Source organism: Macaca fascicularis, chromosome 4 (assembly GCF_037993035.2).
Source record: "Macaca fascicularis isolate 582-1 chromosome 4, T2T-MFA8v1.1".
In the NCBI taxonomy this organism is placed as follows: Eukaryota; Metazoa; Chordata; class Mammalia; order Primates; family Cercopithecidae; genus Macaca; species Macaca fascicularis.
Genome location: NC_088378.1, coordinates 127,281,267 through 127,302,236, shown reverse-complemented (window position 1 = coordinate 127,302,236; position 20,970 = coordinate 127,281,267). Strand labels below are relative to the sequence as shown.

At 55.6% G+C, this 20,970-nt stretch overlaps 1 protein-coding gene and 1 long non-coding RNA gene across 40 annotated transcripts; one reads left to right on the top strand and one right to left on the bottom strand.

Annotated features, from left to right (window-relative positions):
• Positions 1 to 1,323: 1,323 nt before the first annotated feature.
• On the top strand, positions 1,324 to 16,477 carry SLC29A1 (solute carrier family 29 member 1 (Augustine blood group)). 39 transcript variants are annotated; one of them, XM_065543965.1, is made up of 16 exons: positions 5,323 to 5,635; positions 5,825 to 5,918; positions 6,143 to 6,280; positions 8,078 to 8,184; positions 9,276 to 9,355; positions 11,384 to 11,465; positions 11,583 to 11,785; positions 11,901 to 12,040; positions 12,341 to 12,475; positions 12,562 to 12,659; positions 12,791 to 12,869; positions 13,354 to 13,451; positions 14,324 to 14,432; positions 14,669 to 14,754; positions 15,131 to 15,330; positions 15,742 to 16,477. In XM_065543965.1, the coding sequence occupies exons 2-16, from the start codon at positions 5,861 to 5,863 to the stop codon at positions 15,851 to 15,853; spliced, it is 1,725 nt and encodes a 574-aa protein (XP_065400037.1). In that variant the 5' UTR covers positions 5,323 to 5,635; positions 5,825 to 5,860; the 3' UTR covers positions 15,854 to 16,477. The 39 variants fall into 39 exon arrangements, 38 of the variants coding, with proteins under 38 accessions (XP_073893997.1, XP_065400041.1, XP_073894001.1 ...); XM_065543964.1 differs by having other exon boundaries at positions 9,273 to 9,355; XM_074037896.1 differs by lacking the exons at positions 5,323 to 5,635; positions 5,825 to 5,918; positions 6,143 to 6,280 and adding exons at positions 1,324 to 1,519; positions 7,334 to 7,470.
• Positions 14,243 to 20,039, bottom strand: LOC135970620 (uncharacterized). Its single transcript, XR_010586396.1, has 2 exons — positions 19,577 to 20,039; positions 14,243 to 14,484 (listed from the first exon to the last, which is right to left on the bottom strand). It is a non-coding gene; the product is annotated as an uncharacterized lncRNA (long non-coding RNA).
• Between the last annotated feature and the right edge of the window lie 931 nt (positions 20,040 to 20,970).

Sequence of the window (20,970 nt, the reverse complement as noted above, 5' to 3'; positions counted from 1 at the left end):
CCCAGACTGTTGCCCTGCAAAACAGTTTAACCTGGCCTGGCAGCTGGTGGGGGTGGGGGAGAGGAGAGATGGACAATTGTACAAGGGTTTATTTTGCTACCTATTCCATTGTGGTTTCAGTCCTCACAGCCTGGACGTTGTTTCCCCCTGCTTAGTTTCGGTCAGTATGTCACACTGTGACCCAGAAATGGCTTGAGTCTAGGAGGAAGTTTGCCTGGCTAGCGAACAGTAGGGAGGAAAATGTCCTCCAGCGAGTTTGAGGACTTCTCAGCTAGTGGTGGTGAGAAGAGGGGTGATACGTTTGCTAAGAGACTGGGTGGGAGGCCACCCAGGGAGGCAGTGCAGAAATCCATCCCCTTGAGGGTCATCCCACCCTTGAAGAGACTAGGGGTGGGTGACTGGCCTTAAGAACTGACTTCATCATTTCCTTCTCCCTAGTGGGAGGCCCCTGAGGGGTCAAATAAGAGTTAGACCCAGAAGAGTCAATCAACATGCTTAAGGAAACAGAAAGTACAGTCTGGGCTGGGCGCTGTGGCTCACGCCTGTAATCCCAGCACTTTGGGAGGCCTAGGCAGGCAGATCACCTGAGGTTGGGAGTTCGAGACCTGCCTGACCACCATAGAGAAACCCCGTCTCTAGTAAAAATACAAAATTAGCTGGGCGTAGTGGCGTATGCCTGTAATCCCAGCTCCTCCAGAGGCTGAGGCAGGAGAATCGCTTGAGTCTGGGAGGCGGAGGTTGCAGTGAGCCGAGATCGCCCCATTGCACTCCAGCCTGGACAACAAGAGCGAAACTCCGTCTTAAGGAAAAAAAAAAAAAAAAGATACATTTGCATCCCAGCCTCCGGATAATTTGTTTATTGTTTCCAGGCAATAATCCTCTCTCTCTGGGTGAATGTTGGGCTCTATCTAGGTTCAGAGGATAGTGAGGAGTACAGGACCCTGTCGGGATTCCAGTCGCCTCTCCACACCAGTCAGAAGGCTTGGTTGGGGAAGAAGTGAGCCCTGAGCTGTGTGCCCCACTCCCAGCCCTGCGGGGCTTTCTGCCAGCCGCACGCCGTCCCTCCCCACCACCCCATCGGCTTCCTTCGGGAGTCTTCAAAGCCAGTGCACGTGCTCCCAGGTCTCAGGGAGGCGACCTAGGGGGAGGGGTAGAGAGAAGGGAGTCCGAGACCCTGGGCCCCTAACCCCGTCCCTTTCCGAAGCCTCAGGTGCCCAAAGGCGCCGGCAGCCAGTCAGGCTCGACGGGCCCCTCCCACTGAGTCGGCTCTGCTTTCCCCGCCCCCGAGCCGTGAGGACTGGACAGAGCCGGCTGCGGAGCTCTGGGCGGGCGCTGGGGTCGCCTGTTGCAGCCTCTCTTCCGCCCGGCGGCCCGCACCGGTCAAGCCCGGCGCGGGCGGCGCTCTCCAGCCGTGGCTATGGCCCCAGCCCCGAGGTGAGGAGGGAGAGAACTAGGGGCCCGCAGGCCTGGGAATTTCCGTCCCCCGCAAGTCCGGATGCCCACTCCACAGTCTCAGCAGGTGCGCTGGGCGGGGCCGGGGGATCTGGGGGTGGGGGCGAGGTCTGCGCTGTTCCCACGCTGCCCGGTGGGACAGGGGGCCAGTAGGGGAACCTGCTGGGCTACAGCGTCTTAGGGGAGTCTGAATCTTTGGTTTCTGGATGCGGGGCCACTTTTCTGGGACTTCAACGGCCGTTATTAGATGACTGCCTCCCCAAACTCCCCAACCACTTACAGATGCCCCAGGAACATAGGGTAGGGGGAAGAGGTGTGGAAAATTAGGCTAGAAGACCAGCCCAGACCTAGCTGAACAAAGAATTAAGTCTTCTTGAACCCCGAGCCAGTACCCGCACCTGTCTTTACTTAAAAATTTTTGATGTTTTATTCACCATGGAGTCTTTAAAAACAAAACAAAAACAAAAACCGAGTCTCGCTCTGTTGTTCAGGCTGGAGGGCAGTGGTGTGATCACAGCTTACTGCAGCCTCGACCTCATGGACTCAAGTCATCCTCCAGACATCCTCCCACCTCAGTCTCCCAAAGTGCCGGGACCACAGGCATGTGTCAACATGCTTGGCTAGTTTGTTTGTTTTTTTTTTTTTAAAGAGATAGAGTCTCCCTACTATGCCCAGGCTGGTCTTGAACTCCTAAGCTCAAGTGATTCTTCTACCTTGGCCTCCCAAAGTGCTGGGATGACAGTGTGAGCCACTGCACTTGGCATCATGGAATCTTGATTTGTAGACATTGCATTAAAACTTATTTTGGTAAGGGCCGGGCGTGGTGGCTCATGCCTGTAATCCCAGTGCTTTGGGAGGCTGAGGCGGGCGGATCACAAGGTCAGGAGTTCGAGACCAGCCTGATCAATGTGGTGAAACCCTGTCTCTACTTAAAAAAAAAAAAAAAAAAAATTAGCTGGGCATGGTGGCACACGCCTGTAATCCCAGCTACTCAGGAGGCTGAGGCAGAAGAATCTTTTGAACCCAGGAGGTGGAGGTTGCAGTGAGCTGAGATCACACCACTGCACTCCAGCCTGGGTGACAGAGTGAGAGACTCTGTCTCAAAGGAAAAAACAAAAAAAGCAAAAAAAAAACTTATTTTGGTTACATTAAAATTTATCTTTTTTTTTTTTTTTTGACAAGGTCTTGCTCTGTTGCCCAGGCTGGAGTGCAATGGCAGGATGATGGCTCACTGCAGCCTCGATCTCCTGGGCTCTAGTGAACCTCCCGCCTCAGCCTCTGGAGTAGCTGGAACCACAGGCTCGAGCCACCATGCCTGGCTAATTTATTTTAATTTTTTTGTAGAGATGGGGTCTCACTATGTTGCCCAGGCTGGTCTTGAACTCCTGGGCTCAAGTGATCCACCTCGGCCTCCCAGAGTGCTGAGATTTCAGGCATGAGCCACTGCTCTTGGCCTAAAATTTATCTTGATTAATGAGGTTTTTGGCTCCCCCTTACATTTTACACCCCTGGCAAGTGCCTTACTGGCCTCTCCCTAGTCCCAGCCCTGTCACAAGGCCATGGAGATATAGTCACAAACACAACTGAGAACATAGACAGTCATGAGACATGTGCTGGTTACCAACCCCCAGGCCAAACAAACACACTTTCAGCAAACACAGATGACTTGTTGGTGACAGCTGAGAGGACACAGGCCTGGGGAGAGAGAGGACTGTGTGTGAGGTGGTAAGTCATGCTTGGGGCCTGCCAAGTGGGGGAGGGAGTCTGGGGCAAGCCACCGTCCCATATAGGGTGGTGGATAAGGTGGAGAGTAGGGGTGCAGCAGGACCAACCCTTCCCACCCCACCCCTTCGACAGGGACCTGAGGGAGCTCAGGGAGGGAGAGAGGCCAGAAGACCAGGCAGAGACTGAAGAGAGCTGGCAAGGTTTGGCTAGAAAAACTCCAGGCAAGGCCTGTGTGAGTTGGGGCTCCCCAGGCTGTCCAGCAGGGGGCCCTGGCACCCAGCAACCTCCTCTGCTTGGGAGGTGGCTACAGAGGGGTGTGGGTGCTGGCTAGGGGCCCAGCAGGATGGATGCCAGATGGACTTCTCTCCAACAATAACAGCACTGGCTGTTGCCGTCCGCCTAGCCAGCAGGGCCCCAGCGCGGGTGGGGAGAGGAACCAGCCTTCCCCAGTCTGGCCTGAGACCCTCACCACTTCCCTCCAGTTTTCTTCCACCTCCAGTCCCCTTTGTACACAATTGCAGCCACTGGCCACCAGCCTTGCCATGCCTGGCAGATCTTCTGACCACTAGCCCTGCCACCCCCACAGACCCAGAGACCAGGAAAGGAGGGTGGGGAGCGAGGAAGGGGGCCAAGGCAGAGGGGAGAGGAGGGCTAGGAGAGGAAGAGAGAGAGACTGGACAAACATGAGGGTGGGAATTAGGGGGTTGTGGACAGACATGAAGCCACTCTCAAGTCACGGAGCAGTGCCTAGAAAAACACCACCCAAACCCATCTTCCTGCCCTCTGGTTAGGGCTGGCGGGGATGTGGGGGATGGGTGGGGTGGGTGAGGGTTGGGAAGGGATATGTGTGTCATCTCTGTGGGGCATGGAAACACAAGGCTGGGACACCCATTCTGGAGTAGCTTGGGGAGAGCCACTGACCCTAAGTAGAAAAGCCACCTCTCTCCTTAGGGCTCTGTCTGTTTCTCTGGGGACAGGATAGGACTACCTTATCCCTATGATGTGAGGTACTGCCAATTGTTAATCAGTGTCTGTGGCTTCTCTAGGGGACAAGCCCTTCGCGTCAGTGGGCATGGGGTGAGCAGCGTGGGTTGGATTTTCTCCTCAGGACCTTTCCAGCCTTAGGATCACGCTCTAGCACTGAGTGCTGCTGGAAGGGCAGGGAGTGCACCCCACCCCACCCCATTTATTGCTCAACCAAAGAGAGGGCCTCCCTCCCCCTCCCTTGGAGGGACTTGCTGGACCACCCCTCAGCACGCCCACACCTTCCTCCTCAGCTAGTGGAGGACGTGATCAGCAAGGCTTCCGCCTCTCAGGACGGCTGGGACAATAGGATTCACTCAGGATGTCAGGCTGTTCCTGGCTTTTTCTCTTCCCATTCCCAGCTGTGCCTCAGTTTTCCAAAGTGCTGGATTTAGAAAGGGTGAATTATGAGGGAGTTGGAGGGTTGTGCCCCTGTCCCCCTCCGCGCGCACACACAAGCACAGGCAGAGGCACATACCCCCTCCAAGTCAAAGTTGTGGGTGGTGTGGTGTTTGCGCGTCTGTGGCTGGGACTGGATGTGTCAGGGATGGGGAAACCATCATGCTGGTCACAGAAAATGGGAGGTGGGGACAGAAGCAGTTTTGAAGGAAAATACGAGGGGGACTGAAAGAAAGAAGGGGGCGTTGAAAGGGAGGGCGCTGGGAGGAAAAAGGTGCAGTGTGGAGGAAGCGCGGCGTGGGCGGGGCTGGGGAAGAGATAACGGAACATCTGAGGTGGAGTGGGCCGTAGGGCGTCGGGGCCGTTCTGAGTAGCGGGTGTGTAAATGGAACAGTCCCGAGATAGATTTTATGGGAGTCTGCTCAGGTCCTTAATGTGTGGCTGTACCCTCCAGCCCCATGTGCCCCACACGAAGGACAACCTTGGTGTGGCAGGGCCCAAAGAGGTCCTGTCTACCGAAATAACACCACCAGGCGGCCCTGGGGGCGCAGGGGCTCGGTGTGGGGACCGCAGAGCGCGCGGAGTCGCCGTGGGGTGGCGGGGCGGGCCGGGGGCGGGGCCGCGGGCTCGCGGGTGTAGGGAGGGAGGTGGCAGTGGGCTCAGGGCGGGGCGGGCCCAGCAGAGGGCGGGTTTGAATGTGCCCCGGCGGGCGCGGGAAGCTGCAGGAAGAGCGCGCGGTTCTCAGCGCGAGAGCACTGCTTCTCAGGCAGGTGCTGCCCGGGGCCGGGGACTGGGGACCGCCAGGGCAGAAGACGCCGCTGCCCGCTTGCCACGGAGGGCAGGGAGGCCGGGTCTGACGGCTCCGCAGCCCGGAGAAGGATCGCCGGGTGGGGCCCCAGTGCGGAGCGTGCGGAGACGCGCAGCACGTGGCGCGCACGGGCCAGGGAGCCAGAGGATCCTGCCGGGACCGGGACCCGAGCTGGGCTGGACAGCTTGTCTCCCGGGCCTGAAACAGACTGCGGTCACGTTGACCTCCGTAAGGGGCAGGCGAGTGGACGGGTGATCCCGATCGATCTGGTCGGTAACAGGGAGGGGCCGTGCCGCCGACTGCGCTGGCGGAGGGGAATGGGGATGGGGATGGAGGCTCGCGAGCGGAGGTGCGGGGCTGTCTCTTTAACCTGGGTCTTTTACTGGCTAAAGTCGTATCCCTGGCGTCTCCTTCCAGCGCACGTCCTCATTTACTGGTTTACTGTCAGAGTGTATGAGAGGGCGAAGACACACACTCCTCGGCTTTGCTTACCAGGAGAGAGCAGTCGTAGGTCAAGGCTGGCTCCAACCCTGCCCTCACACCTCTAGGGGTCTCTCTCCAGCCCCGTTGTCGTCCTTTTGCCTACTCCTCTCGGTGGCCTCCAGACCCTTCAACTTTCCTCCTGCTTGTGTTAGCTCCCCATGCCAGGATGTGTGTGATGGGGCGGGGCTGAGGTGCCTGACACTCAAGTCAGGCTGGGAATGATCTTGGTCTCCACCTCATTTTTCCCTTTAGTTGGATCAGAGTTCCCCCCCACCTCCCAGTCTACAGGGCTAGCTGAGAAGCAGCTTTTATACCTCTCTCCATTCCAAAAGGAGCTTGAACATTTAATTTGGATTCTAGCTCCTCCACTCACCAGCTCTGTGACCTCAGGCAAGTTACTCAACCTCTCTGAACTTCAGCTGGCCCAATCTATTCAGTGCTAGTACTAGCTTATGGGTGGTTGTGAGGAAAAGACGAGAGATCTGCAGATAGTGGCTGGCCCCATATGAGATCCTGGGAGTGGAGAATTGCAGGAGAGGTGTTGGGAGTCTGGAGGCAGGGAGGTACTCAATTTGGTGGCTGCTTTCAGGGGCCCACCTCAGCAGGCCAAGGCATAGTTGGAGGGACACCGGATGCTCTGAGCTGGTATCAGATCCCTGTTTGCTGCTGGGCAAAGGCAGACGAGCAAAACACGAAGGCTGGCCAGCTGAATGTTAGGATATGGGCAGGAGGAGAGGGCTGCCCGTGGTGGAGTTGAATTGTGCCCAAGACTGGAATGGGAACTCCTGAGAACAGAGAGAGCAGGGGTGTAGCTGGGGGATAGGGAAGAAATAAATACTTCTTCTCTAAGCCCAAGCCAGTTTTACCCAGGAAAACAGGAGCTATTCTCCCCACCCCAGGCCTCCATCTGCTTTGAAGTTGCACCTGCCCTTTACTTCCAGGAATCTTGCCTGTGGGGTGGAGTACAGGGTATGCGGGTATGAGGTAAGAACCTAAAGGAAGAGTCCTTACTACCGAATAGAAAACCTGAGACCTAGGCAGGGTGCGGTGGCTCATGCCTGTAATCCCAGCCACTTTGGGAAGCCAAGGTGGGTGAATCACCTGAGGTCGGGAGTTCCAAACCAGCCTGGTCAACATGGTGAAACCCCGTCTCTACTAAAAATACAGAAATCAGCCAGGCGTGGTGGCAGGAGCCTGTATTCCCAGCTACTCAGGAGGCTGAGGCAGGAGAATCACTTGAACCTGGGAGGCAGAATTTGCAGTGAGCCAAGATTGTGCCATTGCACTCCAACCTGGGCAACAGGAGCAAAAACTCCATCTCAAAAAAAGGAAAAAGAAAACCTGAGACCTGAGCCTTTCCCCCACCCCCACCCCCACCCCAGTAATGCCCTCTTGCCTTCATCTCCCTAGAAAATGTATTTTTTTTTTTTTTTTTTGAGACAGAGTCTCGCTGTGTCTCCCAGGCTGGAGTGCAGTGGCGTGATCTCGGCTCACTGCAAGCTCCGCCTCCCGGGTTCACGCCATTCTCCCGCCTCAGCCTCCCAAGTAGCTGAGACTACAGGCGCCCGCCACCACGCCCGGTTAGTTTTTTGTATTTTTAGTAGAGACGGGGTTTCACCATGTTAGCCAGGATAGTCTCGATCTCCTGACCTCGTGATCCACCCGCCTCGGCCTCCCAAAGTGCTGGGATTACAGGCTTGAGCCACCGCGCCCGGCCCCTAGAAAATGTAAATATGGTTATTCACCACTCTGGTGCCTAGGACAGTGCCTGGCTAGCATGCAGAGGTCCTCAGTAAATATTTGTTGAAGGGGTGATTGCAGGAATCCTTCTGCCTCCATCTGGAGGTGTGGGGTGAGGGGCCGAGGAGGACCTCGGAGAGCTTGGAGTTTCCCCAGCGAGGGTTGAGAGGAGCTACAGGGAACTGGGAGAGCCCATAGAATGTCTCATGGTGCCCAGCTGCTACTGTTTGTCTGAGTGGGCCCTGGAGCAATGCTGCACCTGTGAGAGCTCCCCTGCTGAGACTCCCTGTTCTCTTATCTCCCAAGCGACAGGGGTGGCTTTTTATCTCCTGGGTGTGCTTCTGCTTCTTTGCTTGCAAGCCTTCTCAGAATGGGGCCCCAGGAAGCCTGAGGGACTCTCTCCTGATATGCCCTGTGCCACCTTTTTCATTCTGGATCCGCACCCAGGAGCCCGTGGACAAGGCCCATTGCCTGAGCCTGAACTAGGAGCACCTCCTAGGGACTGCCCAGGCTCGCTCTGCTCTGACCCTTCCGCTGGCCAGTCTGGGCACCTGGTAAGTGCCCAGAAAGGGAGGGGAAGCTGTCCTTTCACCCCAAACAGCAAGGCCTGGGCCCAGCTAGGCCTGAGTGTGGGGGATGTGTCAGTGCACATCTGCCTGGCTTAACATGCCATCCAATGGGAAAAGTGTTGAATCGGGTGGTGCCGGGGGTCTTCCCCTACACAAATAGGGAGCAGGAGAGGGACGCTGAGGGAGAAGGATAGGAGCTTTGGGATCCACACCTCCAATCTTCTTTACAAGGTCACTCTCAGAAAGGGGAAGAGGACAGGAGCCTGTGACAGAGGAACTAAGGGAGGACTAGGTGACCCTAGGGTCAGGAGGTGGGAGGAGGAAGGGCTGTACCCCCACATCCATTATGAAATATTTTCCTGGAAAACCAGCCAGCAACTAGGAAGCTCCTGGGCAGTGGCTGGAAAGAAAGGTTAAGGTGCCAACAGCAGAGAAGCTGGAATCTGGGGTGCCTCCAGGAGAGGACAGCCCCACTCTAGCCATGAATCCAGGGGCTTCCCAGGGAGGGTGGAGAGACCAGACTTGTGGAGAGGGGCCTGGGGAGCCTCTGGTTTGGCCTCAGCCATCATCGCCGTTGTCTCAGCTGCTGCAGATCTGCCTGCTCTGTGTCCTTCCTCCTCCTCCTCCCCCGACCTCTTTGCTGTGTCTCCTCCATTTGTCTCCCTCCTTCCCTTGTCATCACTGTCCCTGACCCCTCTCGTCCTCTTCCCTGCCTTCTTTGACTGTCTTTCCCTCCCTCCCATCATCTTTCCTCCTCCTTCCCTCCTGCTCTCCACCCTCCTGTTTCCCAGCTTATAAACTGCTTCGGCTGCTGGATAAAAATAGCGGTGGCAGCGGCCAGGCCGGGAGCCAGGTAGAGTCTGAGCAGGCAGGGGGGCCGTGCAGGACTGGCCTGCTGGGCCAGGGGGCTGGGTGGGGGTCAAGTTGAGTGGTCCTGAGGGCAGGGTACAGAGGGGGTCTTAGTGGACCTCCTCGACTGGCCTGTTTTGTCAGCCCTGCCCCCTCTCCCCCTAAGAGCCTGAGGAGGCCTGTGGCAGGGCCAAGACAGGGCCTTACACTGTTCCTGCCCCCAGCAGGCCCCTGAGGGAGGGAGCTGTCAGCCAGGCAAAACCGAGAACATCATCGCCATGACAACCAGTCACCAGCCTCAGGACAGGTAAGGGGTAGGGGGCTGGGCTGTGGATCCAGGGAATGGGTTTTCAGGGATCTGGGTGCGGTGTCCTTTGGAATTGGGGGTTGCCACTGCTGGCTGGCCTTCTAGCCAGGTAGCTATGAGTCAGGTCTGCATCAGGGGCGGAGACCCCTTGTGCCTTGGCTGGGTGCTGGCTGGGGGGTCTGCGGGAAGGGCAGGGTGCGTGGGCAGCAGTCCCTCCCTGGCGTGTCTGTGTTTCCACTGTTGCTTTCCAGTCAGCGGCTTCTGGCTCCTCCCGCCACCACTGTGGGGAGATACTTGCCTCACCCCTCCTTCCAATGCACATCTGGCAGAACTGCCCTTGGGCCTCTGCCTTAGATGACCTGGCCCACCCTGGTTCTTGATCTGATCTTCTCAATTCCCCGCCTCTGGAGCCTGTGAATTCCCAATCAAGTTAGACTTGCAGTTATGACTGTGAATATGTATTTTGGAAGAAGAGGCTGTAGCTTAATTCAATTTCTTAAAGGGATCTGGGACCCAAGAAGGCTGAGGAAGTGATGCCTGAGATCCAAAGCTCCTTCAAAGCATCAGGCTCTGTCCTTCCCTCCAGCTGAGGCCCCAGAAACCCATCACGTCTGCCCTACCCATCTCATCTCCCTCCTGTGCCAAAGGCTATGAAACTAGGCCACTTGTGCCTGTGGGAGCTTTGAGCATGTAGCTTAATGTCTCTGGGACTGTTTTCCAACCTGTAAAATAGAACTAAAAGTATCTACTTCCCAGGAAGTGGATCTAGAAGTAAGGGAATTTAAGGAGGCATGGCAGTAAGTCCAGGCCCCAGGGTGCTTCCCTGCCTCCTGTGTTTCATTCCCAGGCTGCCTGCCCAGTCTATCCCCACCTCTGCTCTCCTGTGGGCAGTTCCCTGAAGCCCTCGCTGTCTCCATTTGCCTCATTGCACAGCTCAGTCATTTCACAGCGCCCCCTGCCCCGATCCTCTCTCCTTTGTGACTTCGGGAGTTCTTCCTTCCACTCTGGGCCTCCGAACCAAGCCTTTAGCTTCTCCAAGGGAAGCGTGTATATGAGGGGGTTGGGGGACTGCAGTTGCATTAACTTAGACGTGCTCACGTGGGGCACTCACCACTCCATCCCTGTGTGAGGCCTGCCAGCCGTCCAGGCTCCTGCACTCTGGCCAGGCCTGTCTTCTCACTGCCTTGGGCTTTATCCCTGCCATCTCTGAACAGAGCTGGTGTTGGCTCTGGGGAGGGTGTGCAGACCCAACGGGAGATCTGCATGGGCTGGGCTGGGGTTACTCAGCTTTCAGGCAAGGCCTACCTGGGAGAAGCTGGCCTGACCCGGAAGGGCCTTGAAGTATAGGGCCTGGGGCATTTCCCTGGCCAAAGGAGGGCAGCCCTTATTTATACCCTGAGGCCCAGATGATCTCCAGTGGCCCCATACCTCCTGGCCTGCCCTGGGTGGTATGAACTACAAAGTTCTGTTTGGCCAGGAAGAAAACAGCTCTAAGGCCCTCTCTTCACAGCGGCCCTGAGGCACCCCGCCCGCCTGCCCCTGTAGGTTCAGAATAGTATGGGAGTTTCTCAACCTCAGAATCCTCTCTGGGGAGCAACACAGTCCCTGACCAGACAGCATAATTACTTCCAGCCTGCCTGGTGGGGGTGGAAGACACTTGCTGCTTGCTTTCTCACTCATCCACCCGCCCTCAGCCCTTCGGCAGGATTTCTAAAACCATCTCCGGATGTGTGGGTCACACTGGTTCCCAGCCTGCAGAGTCCCCCAGGCCTTCCAGGACTGATAACTATGGTCCTGTCAGCCATGCCATTCAGTCCTATGACCCTGACCCCCTCCCCACCCCGAATTCCAACAAGCCGTGTACCCTTTTCTCCCCCCACACCCGTAAGAGGACACATGCAAATGGACACAAACACAGATGCCCTGGGACCTAGAGAGACTGAGGATGGACAGGGGCTTCCCTGGGGCTTATCGTGGAATGGGGCAGGATGGTGCGTCACTTGGCCCCTCTTTCCTCCTCCATTGCAGATACAAAGCTGTCTGGCTTATCTTCTTCATGCTGGGTCTGGGAACGCTGCTCCCATGGAATTTTTTCATGACGGCCACTCAGGTGAGGCCAGAGGGACTGGGCTCCATGGGGCATTGCCCACTGTGCCTGCAGGATGTGACTCTGTGCTGGTAGGCACAGGGAGAGAGATTTCAACACTCCTCTCTGCAACTCCTGCAGTATTTCACAAACCGCCTGGACATGTCCCAGAATGTGTCCTTGGTCACTGCTGAACTGAGCAAGGACGCCCAGGCGTCAGCCGCCCCTGCAGCACCCTTGCCTGAGCGGAACTCTCTCAGTGTCATCTTCAACAATGTCATGACCCTATGTGCCATGCTGCCCCTGCTGTTATTCACCTACCTCAACTCCTTCCTGCATCAGAGGTGAGTGCCCACCCCCTCCCCAGCCCCCAGCCTGACCCTCACTGTGTCTTGCACCCCCTTAGCTGAGCCCCAGCTTTGCCCACTTGTTTCTGCCACCCTTGGCCTCTCCCGGCAGGATCCCTCAGTCCATACGGATCCTGGGCAGCCTGGTGGCCATCCTGCTGGTGTTTCTGATCACTGCCATCCTGGTGAAGGTGCAGCTGGATGCTCTGCCCTTCTTTGTCATCACCATGATCAAGATCGTACTCATTAACTGTAAGCTGGGCCAGGAGGGGGCCTGTGGGAGGAGGCGTGCCCAACTACTCCCACTCTTTTTTCAGACCCACTGTTAGCCAGAGAGAAGCCCAGCCTCTGCCTGAAGGGAGTGGATGCTGTGAGCAGTTGGGATTCAGAGGCCTGAGTGGGCCTGGACCAGGGCTGGGAGGGGGCAGAGAGAAGGGCAGCTCAGCCTCAAGGCCCACCGAGAGTAAAGTAGGAATCACAGGGACCTGTCTTCTTGGGCACCCCCAACCGCCAACCCTAGCTCCCCTGCTCATGCCCACCCTGTTTCCCCAGCGTTTGGTGCCATCCTGCAGGGCAGCCTGTTTGGTCTGGCTGGCCTCCTGCCTGCCAGCTACACGGCCCCCATCATGAGTGGCCAGGGCCTAGCAGGCTTCTTTGCCTCCGTGGCCATGATCTGCGCTATTGCCAGTAAGTCCGGCTGTCTACCTGCCCAGTGCCCTGGTGTGGTGGGGAGAAGGGATGGGGCCTATCTCTGATCACTGACACCACCCCAGGTGGCTCGGAGCTATCAGAAAGTGCCTTTGGCTACTTTATCACAGCCTGTGCTGTTATCATTTTGACCATCATCTGTTACCTGGGCCTGCCCCGCCTGGTGAGTAAATGGAGGGAGCTGGGGTTTGGGGTATACAGGTCTGGGGTGTTCTAAGGACAAAACCTGAAGGAGGCTGGGATTCTGGAGATTCTGCCTGTGAATCCACCTCCCCCGTCTCCCTTACTTGATAGGAATTCTACCGCTACTACCAGCAGCTCAAGCTCGAAGGACCCGGGGAGCAGGAGACCAAGTTGGACCTCATTAGCAAAGGTCTGAAGAGCCTGAGGAAGCTGGGGTGGAGGATGGTATACCAGGCGGGGGAGAGCACGAGCAAAGAGAACAAAGATGAGTGCACTGTGTTAGCTAGCAGCCCTGAGCCAGAGGAGGACCGAAGGACTGGGGTGGGGAGAGGAAGACAATAGGAAATAAGGGCCGGCAATTATAAAATGGGGGCAGATCCTGGATGACCTTGAACGCCTGAGGTGTTTGGACTAAAGGCAGTGGGAAGCAATTTCAGATTCCTCAGTGAGGAATAACATGACCTGAGGCTCCTGGGAGAGGCCAGGCCCCCGGGACTTGAGCTGTAGGGATTTGGAGGCGAGGTCTGGTTTAGGGTTAGGGTGCGGCTGGGACTGGTTTGGGACTGGTTAAGGAGGCGTCCACTTTCTAGTGATCCCAGCCCTTTTGGGGAATGTTTGTGTTGTCTTCTGTTGCTCTGTCCTCCCCACAACTTGGAGATTCTTCCACCCCGCAGGAGAGGAGCCAAGAGCAGGCAAAGAGGAGTCTGGAGTTTCAGTTTCCAACTCTCAGCCCACCAACGAAAGCCACTCTATCAAAGCCATCCTGAAAAATGTATGTAGGGAAGGTTATCCTACCTTCTACCTCTTGTCCTCTCTCTCCTCCTTTTGCTCCCTCCCTCTGCCACCCATCTCCTCCCTTTCTGACCTGAGAGTGGTCACTCCTGGATTCTTTTTTTTTTTTTTTTTTTTTTTTTTTTTTGAGACGGAGTCTCGCTCTGTCACCCAGGCTGGAGTGCAGTGGCCGGATCTCAGCTCACTGCAAGCTCTGCCTCCCGGGTTTACGCCATTCTCCTGCCTCAGCCTCCCGAGTAGCTGGGACTACAGGCGCCTGCCACCTCGCCCGGCTAATTTTTTGTATTTTTTAGTAGAGACGGGGTTTCACCGTGTTAGCCAGGATGGTCTCGATCTCCTGACCTCGTGATCCGCCCGTCTCGGCCTCCCAAAGTGCTGGGATTACAGGCTTGAGCCACCGCGCCCGGCTCTTCCTGGATTCTTTTGTGTGTGCGTGTGTGCCCCCCATGTGTGCATGCCAGGGGTGGGGTTCGTGGTTCCTTTTTTTTTTTTTTTTTCTGAGACAAGAGTTTCATTCTTGTTGCCCAGGCAGGAGTGCAATGGCACAATCTCCACTCACTGTAACCTCTATCTCCCGAGTTCAAGTGATTCTCCTGCCTCAGCCTCCCAAGTTGCTGAGATTACAGGCATATGCCACCATACGCAGCTAATTTTTTGTATTTAGTAGAGATGGGGTTTCACCAGGTCAAGCTGGTGTCAAACTCCTGACCTCAGGTGATCTACCCACCTTGGCCTCCCGAAGTGCTGGGATTACAGGCGTGAGCCACCGTGTCCGGCCCGGATCCGTGGTTCTTTAATGCACAGCCACCATGAAGACACAGGCACCTGGGTGACTCTACCCCTTCTATCTAGATCTCAGTCCTGGCTTTCTCTGTCTGCTTCATCTTCACTATCACCATTGGGATGTTTCCAGCCGTGACTGTTGAGGTCAAGTCCAGCATTGCAGGCAGCAGCACCTGGGGTGAGGAGGCCACAGGTTCCCAGGATGGGAACAGACAGGATCTTGAGCTGGGCTGGAAGTAGGGAAGAGAGGGAGCCTGGGTCACCTTCTCCCCATTTCCTGGGTCCATTTGCCCTTCCCTGGGCTGGAAGCATCTTCTCCATTTTACTGTTGGGGAAGCTGAGGCCCAGTGAAGGTTAGGCTTGCTATACCTGCCTCTGTGAGCCTGATAACCACCCATTCGTCTCCTCTTCCAGAACGTTACTTCATTCCTGTGTCCTGTTTCTTGACTTTCAATATCTTTGACTGGTTGGGCCGGAGCCTCACAGCTGTATTCATGTGGGTAAGTGGAGGAAGAGGGCCCCAGGCCCCTGTGGGAAGTAAGAGTCCAGCCTGGACCCAGAGAGGGAACCCAAGAAAGTATGGTAGTAAGGGGACCATTTGTTTTAAAGTCGAGGCATAATTTATGTATAGTTAAGTACAAGTCTTAAGTGTACAACTTAATGAATATATATATATGCATACCTGCCCAGATCGAGATATAGAATATTTCCAGCATTCCAGAAGGTTCCACCATGCCCCTTTCAAGAGTAACCCCCTAAGGCGAACCAGGCTTTGAGGTTTCAGTTCAGGTCCTGAGAGGCCCCAGATGGATCCTTGGGGGCCTGGTTGTGCCCTGGGGTGGTGGCCTGGGCTGAGGCCCTGCCTGGTGCCCACAGCCCGGGAAGGACAGCCGCTGGCTGCCAAGCCTGGTGCTGGCCCGGCTGGTGTTTGTGCCGCTGCTGCTGCTGTGCAACATCAAGCCCCGCCACTACCTGACTGTGGTCTTCGAGCACGATGCCTGGTTCATCTTCTTCATGGCCGCCTTTGCCTTCTCCAACGGCTACCTCGCCAGCCTCTGCATGTGCTTCGGGCCCAAGTGAGTAGGGCTGGCAGGGAACTTGGTGGCATCAGACAGGATCTAGAGTTCCAGTAGGGGACACTCAGTAGAGGGAGGGCAAAAGGAGAGTCCCTGCTCCCAGAGCTGAAAGGAGAGATGGCTCAGGAGGGGCTCCTAGGCTGAGGGGATAGTGACTGTAGTGGAGGTGGGTGTCCAGGCTTACTTGGGTGTAGGTGGAGACGGGCTCGCAGGAAAGAGTGAAAGACAACCCCACCATACACATTCCCTCAAGGAGGAGAAGCCAGGTTGGGGTTAGGCAGCTAGGATGGGTTGATCAGCAGAATGAGGTTCGACAGTCATGTCACCCCACCCCACCCCTCCTTCCAGCCAGAGGCTCTGGGCTGGGGTACAGCCATTCTGAGGTAGCCGTGCCCTTCCTTCCCCACTTAGGAAAGTGAAGCCGGCTGAGGCGGAGACCGCAGGAGCCATCATGGCCTTCTTCCTGTGTCTGGGTCTGGCACTGGGGGCTGTTTTCTCCTTCCTGTTCCGGGCGATTGTGTGACAAAGGATGGATGGACAGAAGGACTGCCTGCCTCCTTCCCTGTCTGCCTTCTGCCCTTCCTTCTGCCAGGCGTGAGCCTCACTGGTCTGGAGGTTTTTCTTCTAACTGACTTCTGCTTTTCACGGCGTGTGCTGGGCCCAGATCTCCAGGCCCTGGAGAGGGAGCCTTTGGACAGACAGTGGGGACATTGTGGGCTTGGGGCTCAGAGTGGAGGGACGGGGTGTAGCCTCGGCATCTGCTTGAGTTTCTCCACTCTTGGCTCTGACTGATCCCTGCTCGTGCAGGCCAGCGGAGGCTCTTGGGCTTGGAGAACACGTGTGTCTCTGTGTGTGTGTCTGTGTGTCTGTGTCAGTGTCTGCCAGACTGTCCGCCTGTCCCGGGGTGGCTAGGAGCTGGGTCTGACCGTTGTATGGTTTGACCTGATATACCCCCTCCCTCCGTTCTCCTCTGCGCCGCCTCCTCTGTGTTCTCTCCATGTCCCCCTCCCAGCTCCCCATGCCCAGTTCCTACCCATCATGTACCCTGTACAGTTGCCACGTTACTGCCTTTTTAAAAAATATATTTGACAGAAACCAGGTGCCTTCAGAGGCTCTCTGATTCAAATAAAGCTTTCTTGTTTTTTTCTCCTTGGCTCCCTGTGTCCTCCAGCCGTGGCTTCATGCCCTGGAGTGGGTAGAGGGCTGGCAGCCTGAGTCCGGGAGATGAGCATGACCCAGCTGGGCCCTGGCCAGGACTGGACCTGGGTCCAAGGGCCCGAGGGTGGGGAGGGGGGGTGGGTAGTCCTCCTGGCCTCAGAGGGGCTGCAATGCCCCCTGCTGGGGCCATAGGGGAGGGACAGGCCTAGAACCAGAACACCAAGACTATTAGCCAAGACAGAGAGAACAGGTTTTTCTTTGCTTCATAGGACAGAGGATGGAGATAGCTCCCCATCTTTCCTTTGTCTTCACTGCCACCCCCTCCACTCTGTCCCCAGCCCCAGCAATGAGCTCTACAAAACTGGCCAGCTCCTGGCCGCACTCCCACACCACCAGGCAGGAAGAGGCTGAGGCCTGAGGGTTCTCCCCTACCTGGCAACCAGCCCTGACATCAAAGCTCAGCCTGCCAGACTTCCTGGGGAACAAGGGGCCTGTGTGTCCACACAGTGAAACCAACCCTCCCCTTCTCAACCCAAACTCTGGCCTAGGGAGGAGTGGGTTGATATGGAACTATGAGAGTGTCTCAGTGGAGAGGGCCCTGCCACTGGGACTCCCATCTCAAGAATGACCTCCTGACTGGAAGTGGGACCAGAGCTCTGGCCACAGTGCAGCACCCCTGCAATTTGCACCCCCTACCCTCCCACGAGTCTCAGACTCCTCCCAGAAAGCAGGAGACATTCCTGAATTCTGAGTGCGGGCTGCTCACTCAGCCCCGGCCGGCGGATGGCTACAGAGTTGGCACCTTTGTCAGTCCTTCCTTTCTCACTGGAGTTTAATTTAATTGAGAACTTCAGGCCTCATTAAGGGCTGTTAGCACATTTTTAAGGCTCTTTGATGAGCTCTGAAGCCCTAATGGAGTAGCTAAGTATACCAGGGCACTGGGAACTGAAGTTCATATGCTATTAATCATTTGTCAGACCAGAGTATTTATCTGAGGTGCTGGAAAACAAGGCATTCCTTTTGGATCAGGTTCAAAAGCTGAGGGGTTCCCTGAGTATCCTTCCCCCAGTCTGCAGTGCTGTTTGGCAGTAAGTCAAGCTGAACGTACAAACCTGAGCTCTTTCTTGTCCTCAGTCCTCTCATTGTACCCAAGCCCCAAAGAGCCCTATGGGTTTCCTTCCTCAGCACCAGCGGTGCCTCAGAATTCTGTATTTCTTCCTAAGGTTGCTTCACCACCTCCTGCCTGACCCATTGGGACTTCCAGGTCTCTTCCAGTCCATTCCACACATGGCCACAAGAATAATCTGAAAGCGAATCTAGCAGGTGCTGCTTGCTCTCTGGAGCATGCGTCTGTGTCCTGAGCGTTTTCTGATCCTCCACCACCGACAGCCAGTTTGTGCAATTTCTTTGCACCTCAGAGCTTTCATAATGTTGTGACTTCTATCTTGTTCTTATCTTACTCCAGCTACCACTGTCATGTTTTTGAGCTTAGGGTGTACTTTTTACTCCTATTTTGGCTTTTCAAGCTATGTCATACCTGCCTCCCAGAGGTACTTGGAAAATGTTGGCTTGATGGCACGTGCCTTATCCCAAGGCAGAATTCATCTCCACAGTCCTCACATGCCCCACTCCAGCCATGTGGTAGCAGGCCTTGCTTGTGACCCTGGGATAGAGGTGGGGATGCTAAGTAGGTTCCTCTCAACCCCAGCACTGATTTGAAAGGAAAAACTAGGATACAGTTCCTTTCTCCCTTCCTGTACTTAAATTGATGTTGAAGGAAATTACTAGAGTATTTTCTCCCCAAAATTTTAAAACACAAATGCTAAAAAATGTCAGTCTCTTCCATTCTCCTGACCTCAGTGTTTTCACAGGTAAACCTGGAGGGGGTGAGGAGGTTAGGAAAAGCAGCTCCTAGGCCTCCTGCCCACTCAGCTGCAGGGATGGCTCCCGACCCCAAGTGGGTGCTCGCAGGCCCTACCCTTTGGGGAGCAGGGGTCTCTTCTGGGTCCTCCACCTTCCTGCTAGCACCTTGCTGCCTGTAAAGTAGAGAGGGCTGAGCATGAAAATCCACCAGATATCCCTGGCTGCCCTGACTTGCTGCTGGTCATCACCTTCCTTCCATGTCACGTTTCTGCTCAAAACAGTCAATATTTCAACTGCTGTCCCTGGAGTGGCTGCCATTGCAACACAGGAATGTCCCTCTTATTTAATCTTTTATGATGAAATGTTGGGGCTTTAAACAGTTGAAAAGCTAAGAGCCGTAGTAATCAACCATCCTGGAAAATAGAAATGAAGCCTTAGGTATAATCCATGAGTCAGAATGTATCTGTTTATCTATTCTTTGAGGTGAATATGGAAATACCATGGTGGAGGCAATATAAAGCCAGGGCTGGGAAAGCGTTTGACAAAAGAACCCCAGTTAAGTTTTTGTTTTTACTTTTTTTGGTGGTGGGGGGTGGGATGGCGTTTCACTCTTGTTGCCCAGACTGGAGTGCAATGGCACAATCTCAGCTCACCGCAACCTCCGCCTCCTAGGTTCAAGCAATTCTCCTGCCTCAGCCTCCCAAGTAGCTGGGATTACAGGCATGCATCACCACGCCTGGCTAATTTTGTATTTTTAGTAGAGATGGGGTTGTACCATGTTGGTCAGCCTTGTCTCAAACTGCCGACCTCAGGTAATCCTCCTGCCTTGGCCTCCGAAAGTGCTGGGATTACAGGCGTGAGCCATCGTGCCTGGCTAAAGTGTTTTTGGTTTTTTTTGAGATGGAGTATTGCTCTGTCACCCAGGCTGGAGTGCAGTAGCATGATCTTGTCCTCGCCAAGATCTACTACAGGCTCCACCTCCTGAGTAGCTGTGATTACAGACACGTACCACCACGTCTGGCTATGTTTTGTATTTTTAGTAGACACGGGGTTTCACCATCTTGGCCAAGCTGGTCTCGAACTCCTGACCTCGTGATCTGCTCACCTCTGCCTCCCAAAGTGCTGGGATTACAGGTGTGACTGCACCCGGCCCCCAGTTAAAGTTTAACTAGAGTTAAACTATGACAGTAATTCAAAATGGATGTAAACAGAAAAATGCAGTCACCTTAAGGAAATAGGCCTGTTTGTCCAGCAAGCCCTGCCTGGAAGCCAAGTCTTCACACACAGGAAGAGTGGCAGTCCGCAGGTCAGCCAGCAGATCTGACTCAGAGGCCAGGTTGTTAGTGTCCCCCCAAACCCTTGGGGACCAACTGTTTCCTGGGCAGGTTGGCACTAAGGGTGGAAATGGGCAGAGCCCAACTCCCCCTGGCCCCAACCTCATCAGTGGCCCTGTGTCCGGCCTGGACTCCTCTGGCTCATCTCAGTATGACCTGGCTTCCTGCATAGATGCTCCCAGGGAGAGGACGTGCCCACTCAGAGTCTTCTGCATCCTTGGCAGTCCTGGTGCTCGCTGGAAGTGAGCAAGCTGGCGTTCTGGCACCAGACTGCAGGGTGACTGCTAAATGTGAGTCAGCAGGGCGCCACGAAGGCCTCTGTCCTCTCTCCTGGGCTTGCCCCGTACCAGCTGTGATCCCGGATTAGTCACTCCTCCCCTAGGCCCCGCCTCCTCGTCCTTACAAGGATATGACATATGTGTTGACTTAAGTAAATTAAGCGTGCGGGAGAGCACGGATGCAGGAGGTGAGGTCCCCAGAGCTACGTGGTGCCATCACTTATCAGGATGAGTCTCAGGACGGCCCTCCCCGCACCGCACGTTCCCCCACCTAGCCTATTCCAGGCTGCTTCCCACCTGCGTTCATTCCCCTCCCCCGTATCTCCAGTCCCCGGAAGCTTCGAGACACAAGCCTCACTTCCCCTACTCCAGATATTTCCAGCGTGAACTACCACGCGGGTCCCTAAACCCCGCGGACAGCGGAGAACCATGGGGCTGGGGACGGCGAGAGGGGCGACGGGGACCAGGCCCCTGCCCCATCCCGCCGCGAGAAGCGGAGCCGGTGAGGTCACCCGGTCCGCGCGCCCCCTGGCGGGCGCACAGCGCCACTGCTCTGCGCTTCTGCGTCCTGGCGGGTGGGTGACCAGACTGCGTGTCAGACCCATGCCACTGCCCCGTGTCCGGGTGACCTTGAGCCAGGCTCGTTCCGTCGCAGCGCCACTCATCTGTAAGGCAGGGATAGTCACATTTGCCCTGACAACCGCGTGGGTCGTGAAACTTGTTATTCACTGAACTAGTGAATAACAACGTTACTTGGGCCAGCCACCCCTGTACTCACTGTCTTACATGGCCTTATCTGATTTGCCAATAACCCTGTAAAGTGATGACTATTGCTATGCTCATTTTACTCCAGAAAACTGAATCTGAAAGGTTAAAGGATGGAAAAATATTCTGTAAGCTGCAAAGCACTAGGTAAATATATTTCTCTCTCTTCTCTCTCTCTCTTCTCCCCTTACGAGAGTTCCCAGTCAGTGAAGGGAACAGAAAAATACAAGGCATCATGTGGC

Excerpts from the sequence above, each read along its gene's own strand:
- SLC29A1 (XM_065543964.1), top strand. The coding sequence starts at position 5,861 with ATGAGAGGGCGAAGACACACACTCCTCGGCTTTGCTTACCAGGAGAGA. Across the intron at positions 5,919-6,142 it reads CCAGGAGAGAGCAGTCGTAG|TTGGATCAGAGTTCCCCCCC; the intron begins GTCAAGGCTGGC and ends TTTTCCCTTTAG. Across the intron at positions 13,452-14,323 it reads TCAAAGCCATCCTGAAAAAT|ATCTCAGTCCTGGCTTTCTC; the intron begins GTATGTAGGGAA and ends CCTTCTATCTAG.